Here is a 10,522-nt window from a genome sequence, read left to right as displayed (position 1 = left end):
AGGAAGAGACAGCACAGTGTGGTCTGAGAACATCTGAGCTGAAAATCACGAGGTCTGTGAATCTAAAGCTTTCTAGTAAAAATCTGAAAGGAAGCAGCACACAGACTTTCCTCTGTCGTATCCCAGCATGCCTTTGTGTAGTCATCTGTTAAATGTCTGAATCACAAACAAACTGTATTTTAAGAGTGAAGCCCACCTGCCCATCATTCCACTGCAGTAACAAACAGCTCTGCCTGTATCAGTGACATATGGCTGTCATGAGGGAGGTGTCAACCAGAGGAAGCTTGGCCTTCAGCTCTCTGCATCACAACCACACACAACAAAGACCTAACGTTTCCAAAGAAAAACAGCACTTCTTCAAAATGTATCAACAAACATGATTTTTGTGTTTTGCCAAGGTTTTTGAATGGGAATACCACATCTGATATTCATGTCTTCATTTCTAGACTTTGTTTAAAACATAGACAGAGCACTGCTTTGTCTCACACTCCTTGACATGAACATTTTGCATCAACACACATTTTCCTGAAAGCCTTTATGTGGTAAGTCTGAGCAACAGGATATGTCACAAAATAGCACCCTGCCTCTATATGTGAAGAGAGAACAGCTCAGTTACGGACACTGAACAGCCTCAGTCATGAACACAATGAAGACCTTTACTTTCATAACAGCTTTAATTCTCTGCAGCCTCAGTAAGTAACTGAATTACTCCACCATCTGCACTGCAACTCTGCTAACTTCTTCAATCAGCCACAATTAAAACTTATTTGCTTGTTACCATTATTAAAACATCATGTGATGTTACTGTAAAGCAACTAAATCTCTTGTTGGATCAGGCTGGATCTCTGTCTCAGTGTCTGAGACTCAGACCGTGGAGAGCCAGCCTGGTCTCCATGTCACACTGCTGTGCTCCAACATTTCTACGTATCCAACGACGACGACCTGGTCAAGAGTGGTCAACAGAACCGAGGCTGGCTGCGTCTCCTCTATGTACGGCTCGAATAGCAATGCTTCATACTGCGATGGATTTCAAAGAGGAAAATTTGAAATGACATCAAATATGTCCATTGTCTTTCTCAACATCAACCAAGTGGACTTCTACGACGCGGGGCTGTACCTCTGTGGATTCTACATTGACGGACAGACAGTTTTCAGAGTGATCAATTTAAGAGTTCAAGGTAAGATTACCACAGTCTTTATTTACTGTGTTTTTATATGCCTATGTAATTACTGTCCAAATAAGACCACGCTGATCTTTATTTCATTAGAGGGTCATGATGAACCTCGTGATGACATGGATGGAAAAAGTAAGACCCTCCCTACAGATTACTTTCAACGGTTCTGTGCATTTAAAGCTATCCAGGTCTCCAGACACTCAGTCATAGAATCTGATACATGAACCTTTCTTGTAGAAGAGTCAAAGCTGACGAGTGAGATTCTGACCACTGTGACGGTTCTGCACTTAATGTTCAGCTTTGGTCTGGTTGTCAAAATAAGGAAGCTTCAGACAGGTACTTGAGCCACCTTATCTGTCTTATATTTGGTCATTAAGTACTGGCATAGTTTTAGTTCTGTGAGTTCATTTTAAATGAGAGTGAATTAACTGATCAGATTTACTGTCTCTGTTAATTAGCAGCTAAAGAGGAACATCAGAATTTGCGACAGCGTGAGGTGAATTCATTTTATTAATACTATCATCTGATTTAATTATTTAAGAGACAAGTCATGATTTTGTTTTTCTCACCAGCTCAGCTGTGTAAGATGTGTGACTGGAAATACTGTCATTTACAGAATGTGGACTCTGAGTACCTGATGAGACTGTATTCACCAACAATAAGAAACAGGAGGCCTGCATCAGAGAGAGAAGTGGAGACTCATGTTATTTACACTGCCAGCAGAGAGACTCAGAGTGGAACTGATGCTTTATCTTATTATCATAGTTTCTCTTTGACTGGTGTTTGATGGATGAGTCAGTAAGAACACCTGTAAAATGACTGAGCCTCAACATTAAAACCACCAACAGGTGAATTGAATAGCATTGGTTATCTCATTACAATGTTCTGCTGGGAAACTTTGGGTCCTGACATTCACCAGGATCTTACTTTGACATGTACCACCCACCGAAACACTGTTGTAGACCAAGCACACCTCCTCATGGCAACAGCACTCTGCAATGGCAGAGGCCTCCCCCAGCAGGCCAGTGTACCCACCACACACACACACACACACACACACACCACACACACACACACACACACACATAAAACTGCTCAAAATTCCCCAGATCCCAACCTGATCCAGCTTGTTGGATGTACTCAAACAAACCAGATCCATAGAGGCCCCATCCCACAACCCACAGGACCCAAAAGATCCACTGCCAATGTCCAGGTGCCACAGAACACCACCAGAGATCCCATGTCCATGGTCCACTGAGTCAGGGCTGTTGGCGGCACAAGCCTACACAGTATTAAGCAAGTAGCAGCTCAGAGTGGAACTGATGCCTCATTAAGATCCTGTTTGTATGAGACAAGAGGGTGGAGGAGGGTTACCACTATTCTAGACAAAAAGAATTCATTGTCTGTCTAAAGAATATGACAGGTGTTTGGACGAGAAAGCATGAGGACACCAGAAACTGTTCCCAGTCTCTCATACTGAGAGACACTGGAGATGTAAGTCTGCAGCAGCAGAGGACAGTTTGGTAAACATCACTTGTTTGACAGGAAGAGACAGCACAGTGTGGTTTGCGTACTAAGCTGGAGGCCTATTACATCTAAAAATAAAATCTGAAAGGAAGCAGCAAATGCTGGCTGGCTTTCTAGAGAAACCTTAAACAGTACAAAGGTCAGTGGTAAACTACCTGCTGTACATTGCCTTCAAAATCATCAGAAAAAGTCAAGTAACAATGGAGGACAGACTGGTCTGTCCAAAACCTAGTAAAGGAAAAGACTGAGACTGAGGCCTCACATGATGGAAGACCATAGTCTCAAGACTCTGTGGACCCTGTGGAGCTGGACAGAACTGGACAGAAGCTGAAAGCAAAGCAGCCTACAATGCAACACATTTGTAACGGTGTTGGGACAACTGTCCAAACAATGTGTCATTTCCATTGTACAATAGACAGAATGTCACAAGTGTGTTCAGCTGCTGAATGAGTCAAAAACTTTGGATTAAATTTAGTTCAACAAAAAGATCCCATGATTCCTTGTTTTTTATTGTTTCTTTTCTTTATTTGTTCTATGCTTTAAATTAACTAAGAGTGAAATATGTCTTTCTTGTAAGAAATTTTATTCAGACTCACCTCAGCACATCGACTATTATCTCAACATCGGTAGCTTGTGTGCTGTATCAGTGGCAGGTCAAGAAAATATTATCAAGCATTACACCTACAGACAACCTGAGAGCTGACTGACTGAGGTCGTTTTTATGGTCAATACACACTAATAAAAGTTGTGTGTATTATTTATTTTGGATGAAGAGGTTAGATCTGACAATCTCACATAAAGTTTTCCATTTCTACATAACAGCCACTTCAAATCTAAACATACACTATTACATTTTTGTTGAATAATTACTTAAGGCTAACATTTTGCCCAACTGGTTTTTCTCTGAAAGTATTTCTGTTGTCGGTTTGAGCCTCCTCCTACTCCTCTGTAGCTTTATTAAGTACTAGCATTGAATTAATTAACTACATTCACAACTACAGTTTCTATAACCCCGTTTCTATAAGCCTCAAACACAATGTGTCACAATGTGTCCCACTCTGATGAGCAGCTACAAATAACAACATTGTCCTGTGTCCTGTGTTATCACTGTGATGTCCACTTTTATCTCTACTTGTGTATCTTTGTTCGTCGTACTGTATATAATTTGGTTTGAAGACTATTTGTTAACTGGTATTCTTATACGTTTGCATCAACACTTATTTTCCTGGAAGCATTTATGTGGTTAATTTAAGGAACAAAAAGAACAACACCCCTCCTCTTTATATTGAAAGCGCTCCCTTCCTGGTCACACTTCAGTTACGGACACTGAAGAGCTGCAGTCATCAACACAATGATGAACTTCACTATGAGAACAGCTTTACTGCTCGGCAGCCTCAGTAAGTACTGGAACTGAATTACTCTCAACTTCATTCTTCATTTTATTATTGTATGTTTAACCAGTCGGAAATGAAACTTATTTCTTTGTTACGTTCTTGCTGACTTTTATCAACAGTTATTGTTTACCCTCATGTTACTTTAAAACAACTCAATCTCTTGCTGTGTCTGTTGTTTGTTTCAGGCTGGATCTCTGTCTCAGTGTCTGAGTCTCAGACTGTGAAGGTCCAGTCTGGTCAAGAAGTCACACTGCTGTGCCCAAAGATTTTCAAAGATGAAACTGTGACTTTCTGGTTCAGACTGGTCAACAGGACCGAGGTCAGCTGTATCTCTGTTATGTTGACCTCTAACAGCCCAGTTCACTTCTGCGATGGATATCAAACTGGAAATTTTGAAATGAGCTCCAACATCTCTACCCTCTTTCTCAACATCAATCAAGTGAATGTATCTGACTCTGGACAGTATTTCTGTGCATTTTACACAAGGGGGCGTCTAATTTTCAGAGTGATTTATTTAAATGTTGACGGTAAGATCACTGTAAATTATTTGGTTAATTCCTCACACAATGCAAATATATTTTCACAGTTTTATTGATACCTGTGGCAAAATGTGACTATTTAAACATCAAAATATGATTATGATGAAAATCTGCCAAAACAACTACATTTTTCTTCATTTCATTAAAAAGGTGACGGTGAATTTGATGATGATGTGGACAGCGAGTCTCAAAGTAAGACTGCTCTCATTGTGCAGATTGTTAGCCTCATCTCAAGCCAGCAAATGGAAATTTAGTTTAACGTAATGATTTTTGTTTTTAGAAAAGCCTGAATGTCAAACTAACGCTGGCGACTGTGATCCTGGGCGGTTCTGACTCTTGTCTTCATGATGGTGACCACTGGTTTGGCTGTTAAAATCAGCAGACTTCTGAAAGGTACAGCTGACGTGTTATTTGTTACACATCTTGTTACATGTTGTATGAAGTTAGAACAAACGTCCACAGCAGTGTATCTGGTCAGTGACTAATCAGATTTTTGCTTTTTGTCATTTAGTTGTGGATGAATTACTGCAACCTGAAAGAAACAAGGTGAAGCATCTTTTATAAATAACCGTAGCAATGGATGTGCTGTGTTTCAGCATGTGTTTAACTGCTGCGATACAACTTAAAGACTGAAATACTCACTGTTTTAATGTCCTGAAAAAACTATTTTCCCTCTAGGAATCATGGGCCTTTCAGATTCTGAGCTGGATTGTGAAAAACAGTGTGTGACTCTAAATGCTCTGATTTACAGAATCTGGGCTCTGATGACCTGAACTCTGCAGCACTGAGGCTCCTTCCAAAAACACTCAGAAACAGGAGGCCTGCAGAGACACAGGTGGAAACTCATGTTATTTATACTGCCAGCAGATAGACTCAGGACACAAGTGGAACTGCAACCAGGAGTTTCATCATATTAATCTGCTATTTTGCTTTTCTGTGTGTGTGGTGGCAGAAATAGTTTTTGTAATCAAGTTCCTGTATAAATGGAGAGTCAACATTTCCTGGTCAAAGTCTCTGTCTTTCTTAGTTTGTCTACATCACATCTTCATCTGAGAGGGACAAGGACGTATTTTATGTTTGATGAGGAGGAGCCACAAGAGACACTGATAACTGTCAAACTGACTCATAGGCAGAGTCAATGGTCTGTGGGGGAGGGAGGGGTGAGAGAGATACACATCTCTTCATCTGAGCAGCTCAGTGTGGTCTGAGCTCTTGTTCTTGGATCAGCCTCTGTACTTGTATAGATTAAAAAAAGACAGTGAAGAAAAAAAAACTAACATTGTTGGTGACAAACACTGAATGAGTCTAAAAATAAAGTTCACCACAGGAAGACTTCAGCCATGATCACAAACATCACATGATTCGCTGTTTTCAAAGACTAAGACTAAAACTACTTTTACAAATTGCAAATACAGTGCATCTGCTTTGAACAAACTTACCAAACTACTTTACAGAACCTACATTAACATCTGCATTCAACATTTCAGAGTACACAGCAACATTTACATGCAAGGCCACAGTTTCAGGCCACACTCTCATGTGTCAGGTTTCTAATGCTGATCACTGAATTAATATATAGTACAGTCATGACTAACAACTGTTATGCCCTAATATATCAGCACAACAGTTTCTGAGTCCTGGTATCTATCAACAATATGATCAATCAACCAGCAGGTAAAAGGTGATGGTTAAGACCAAGACTAAAACATCCCTCTGTGTTTGACCTTTGTAGAGTCACACGGCAAAAGATAACAGTCCAGGGAGAGCCACAAGGTAAAGACCAGTGTTGACTCAGTGACTAACTTCATAGTCGTTGCCATTTGTAAGAGCCAGATTCCATATTAACATGAGGAGTTTTGTCCCAGATCTCAACAATGTGTTTGGGAAAGGCAAATTATGGCCGTTTACCTTATTATGTTTCTTCCTGTTAAAGCTACAGCTAATATCCAGGTTAATAAACAGAACATCATACAGGAGGAATTAAGATCACTTTGTCTAAACATCAGTATTAAGGTAAATCTATTATTTTCTTGATAGTGTTTACTTTTGATTCTCACACATCTTTCTCTTGCTCTCAGTGTCTGTTCATATGCTGTTTGTTTGCTGTTTGGTCTGAGGACGGACAGAGGTGAAAATCCTGAAGCCTGTTTCCATGAGACTGTACTTCTCTCTGGTTTGACTGAATGACTTTTTGAAATGTAAGAGTTGTCTGTCTTGTATGCTGACATGGTGAATGTGCGTATGAAATAGATAAAGGTATAGCTCTCTGCCCTGGCTGAGTCTGCATATGTGGCCAAGCAACAAGTCTTGTGCCCCCTCCCCCTGTTATTTTCCACTGTGGTGAGAACCCTGTGTGTATCAGCCAAAACGAAAGCCACAAGAAGACTGGCCCTTAGCTCTCTGCGATAAAACCACATGCAACAAAAGCTGTACTACGTCTCTTTAAATAATAAATGTATATGTTGAAAGAATCTCATCAGCACTAAATCCATCTCTTCATGGTCCCCTTCTTTACAGACAACACTAAGCAATTTTCTCTAATTCATTTCCCTCTTTTATCTTCATACGCTACATCAGAAAGTCTTGTGCAGCCTCATATTCACACAGCCGGATGACAGCGTCTTCCTCATTTCCACTGAGACACCGACAGCACAAACATATAGCACAGCTTAACACATACAGCTACTGGGGGCCATTTTGTGGTAGGAAAGCAGACCAATTTTACTGTATCAGTGACAACACAGTGCTGCCATTGAAGAGTATGACATGACTGTTGCACTGACAGAATTAGTGCTGTGGAAATATATACTCTCCTGAATTTATCAACATGGACTGATTTCAGTAGGCAATACAACAAACAGCATCAACACATCAAATTTAAAAAGGGAGAATATAGGAAATCAGGAACAAAGGAATGTCTCTATCCTGTTTGGAATGTTACTACGACACAGATTTCCTTACTTCTTCCTGTATTCTAGATATATGCTTGTTAGCTGTCTTACCAGAAGTTAATGAAAAGGTACATTTTATTTCAGTGTGAATTCAGCTCAGAGTTTAGTCGACGATGTATTTAGGATAAAGACTGAAAGCAAGGGAGTAGAGATCCAAATGTGTGCCCCGGTAAAAGACTTGCTTCTCAGTTGTCTGTTCTCAGCAACTTGTCTAAGGCACAGTTTTCAACCAAATTAATTGTTGCTGTTTGTGCTGACCTTTGAGCTGCCGCTAAAATAGAGCACTGTCTGTGATGAGGAGGAGTAGTTTGTCTGTGAGGTGTGTGTGGTAGTTACTGTGTGGTCAGTGCTTGACAAGACAAATATAGAAAAAACCTCTTTGCTGTTTAATGAAACCTCCTTCCTGAAGCTCAGTGATTTTGAGCTCTGTTACAGTGAGACGATCAGACGCACAAAGATGAGCTTTACTATAGTAACAGCTTTACTTCTCTCCAGCTTCAGTAAGTGCTGCTCAGTTACTCTCTAAATGTACTGCATGACTTGTGTCTGATTTAATAACTTGTAAAACTGAATTTACTTGCTAATACAATTGTTTATGGGCATTGTTATCTGTTTGTTAACTAAATCTCTGTGCTGTGTGTTTCAGGCTGGATCTCCATCTCAGTTTCTGAGTCTCAGACTGTGGAGGTCCAGTCTGAAGAAGCACACTGCTGTGCTCCAACTTTACCACTTCTCCCTCTCAGATAATCTGGTTCAGACTGACCAACAGAACCCAGCCCCGCTGCATTTCCTCCATCTACACAGCCACTGACCCTGCCTCACTCTGTAGTGGAGTCCAAGAGGGAAAATATGAAATGAGATCCAAATCTCTACTGTCTTTCTCAAAATGAAGGATGTGGATTCATCTGACTCTGGACTGTATTTCTGTGGATATTATATAAGCAGACACCCCGTTATTGTTAGCGCAACATATTTAAAGGTTCAAGGTAAGAATGTTGTAAAGTGTCATTCAGCTGCTAACACAAAGGAAACAGACACAGTCTTATTTTAACATGGTCAAAGACAGATTATGATGGAAAACTGTAAATAAGATGAGAAAGAATTTAGTCATTGACATCATGTGTAAAGGCAGAGGTAAACCTCATGACAACATGGAGGGCTGACTACAGTGTTCTGCCTGCCTCTCATTAAGATTTACTATGCACATTAAAATGAGTCAGTTGATGGATTAAAGTCCTCTGTCATGTAAGTGGAATAAATAAAGTAGTTCCCTCAAAACATACATAACAGATGTTATTTGATCACTGTCCAACAGAAAATCAGTGTCTCATTGAATCGTCTCTCTTGTAGAGGAGCTCTGTGAAATAACAAGTCTGCTGAGTGTGATTCTGAGCGGAGTGACTGTTGTTCTCACTAAGGTCATCATTAGCCTTGTTGTCAAAATGAGGCGTCACACAGGTACTGTTGGAGGGCTGTCCTCCATCCTCTCTCAACTGTTCTCTGTCATAACCATCAGTCAGAATGCAGCAAGAGTCAGTTTCAACAAATATCACAGCAGATTTCCTCTGTTACTGAGCTGCTGATGAAGAAGAAAATCCATGAGCTGTGTCCATTTTTAAGATTTGGAGTTCATTAGTGTTCATGTTAGTTCAATCACTTCAGCTGAGAAATAACAGAAAGTGCCTCTGGTTAGCTCATCTGTGTGAAAACTGTCGGACATTTTCTTGCAGAATCTGGACTCTGACCTGAAAGATGAAACACTGATTTTCCATCCATCAACTAAAACAGAAGAAGAAGCTCCTCCTTATTTGTGCTGTGACTACACTGGCTCAGATGGCAACACTGAAGAGGCTCAGAGAGGATGTTACAGAAGGAATGTTAGAAATACAAAATCACTGCATGTTTTCTTTTCAGAGAGAGAGAGGCTGCTGAGCAGCATCACAGACGGGGAGTGGGGAGGAAACCCAGTGCTATCTTTGACTGTACATGGTCTATATAGACTTTAATGGGGAAACTTTTCTCAGTCTGTGTGTATTGTGTTTCTTGTTACTTTGTACAAACCTAATGTTTGTTTTTATCTGCCAGTCCTGAATCAGGGCAACTTCAAATGCAGCTCACACTGAAACAAGTTTTCAGTGTTACCATCTTCCTCATCACCAGATGACGTGATTTTGGAACAATTTTCCCGCATTCATACAAAATATTATTAAATGTTGTTAATGACAAGCTTCTTCATTTTGCACCATCTGCTTTCAGATTCACAAAAAGGGACAAACTCACACCAACACAACCACATCCATGTATGAGCATCTACTTTGTGCATCTTCTGTTTCATGGGAACATGACTGACAATGTTTAGACCACAGGAAGTCGTCCAGGTTACACTACATCAATACTGATGTGGCTGTCTTTGTTTTAAACACTGAAGACATTTACTTGGCATAAAACATCTGTACTATTGAGGGATCTTCATGAGTGGAGCTGAATCATGATCCAACAAAAACTCAGAGAGGCGTGGTCATTATTGTCATGTGGGCCTTAGAGGATCTCCACATAGAAGAAGGGTCCTTTCAGCAATGTCACAGTCACTGTAGTAGCACAAGAACCTTCCACAAATGTTTCCAGGAACATTCACATCAGCATCCAAACCAAACATTCATAAAGACCAGCATCCACTGGTAAAGCATGACAGTGGGATCAGAGCCTGTTAGCCTGTATATGCTGGCTTTTAGACACCATCATGTGTAGCTGTCCATCAGATCAAAATATTACCAAATGCCAAATGGTCTTGTGGAAATAAATCAACTAGGGATGCTCAGATACCACTTTTTTTTCAAACCGATACAATACCGATACTTGGATCTGAGTACTTGCCGATACCGAGTACCGATAAGAGTACTTATTAATGCCATTACACTTCGTACATTTACTTGAGA

The 10,522-nt window shown here is 40.3% G+C and overlaps 1 protein-coding gene and 2 long non-coding RNA genes across 5 annotated transcripts; all 3 read left to right on the top strand.

The window, feature by feature from the left end:
* Positions 1-615: 615 nt before the first annotated feature.
* LOC108890108 (uncharacterized) lies at positions 616-3,188 on the top strand. Of its 3 annotated transcripts, XM_051067392.1 has the most exons (7): positions 616-692; positions 837-990; positions 1,092-1,178; positions 1,269-1,307; positions 1,413-1,511; positions 1,634-1,671; positions 1,792-3,188. In XM_051067392.1, the coding sequence occupies exons 2-7, from the start codon at positions 894-896 to the stop codon at positions 1,960-1,962; spliced, it is 531 nt and encodes a 176-aa protein (XP_050923349.1). In that variant the 5' UTR covers positions 616-692; positions 837-893; the 3' UTR covers positions 1,963-3,188. The 3 variants fall into 3 exon arrangements, with proteins under 3 accessions (XP_050923349.1, XP_050923348.1, XP_018542414.1); XM_051067391.1 differs by having other exon boundaries at positions 837-1,178; positions 1,637-1,671; XM_018686898.2 differs by having other exon boundaries at positions 837-1,178.
* A 1,775-nt stretch (positions 3,189-4,963) lies between these two features.
* Positions 4,964-5,632, top strand: LOC108890111 (uncharacterized). Its single transcript, XR_001962106.2, has 3 exons — positions 4,964-5,028; positions 5,147-5,181; positions 5,387-5,632. It is a non-coding gene; the product is annotated as an uncharacterized LOC108890111 (long non-coding RNA).
* A 2,820-nt stretch (positions 5,633-8,452) lies between these two features.
* LOC108890110 (uncharacterized) lies at positions 8,453-9,578 on the top strand. The gene is made up of 3 exons (XR_007809809.1): positions 8,453-8,572; positions 8,937-9,044; positions 9,317-9,578. It is a non-coding gene; the product is annotated as an uncharacterized LOC108890110 (long non-coding RNA).
* The last annotated feature ends 944 nt before the right edge of the window (positions 9,579-10,522 follow it).

This window comes from Lates calcarifer, unplaced genomic scaffold (genome assembly GCF_001640805.2).
Source record: "Lates calcarifer isolate ASB-BC8 unplaced genomic scaffold, TLL_Latcal_v3 _unitig_168_quiver_1241, whole genome shotgun sequence".
Lineage (NCBI taxonomy): Eukaryota > Metazoa > Chordata > Actinopteri > Centropomidae > Lates > Lates calcarifer.
This window is presented reverse-complemented; position numbering and strand designations above follow the sequence as displayed.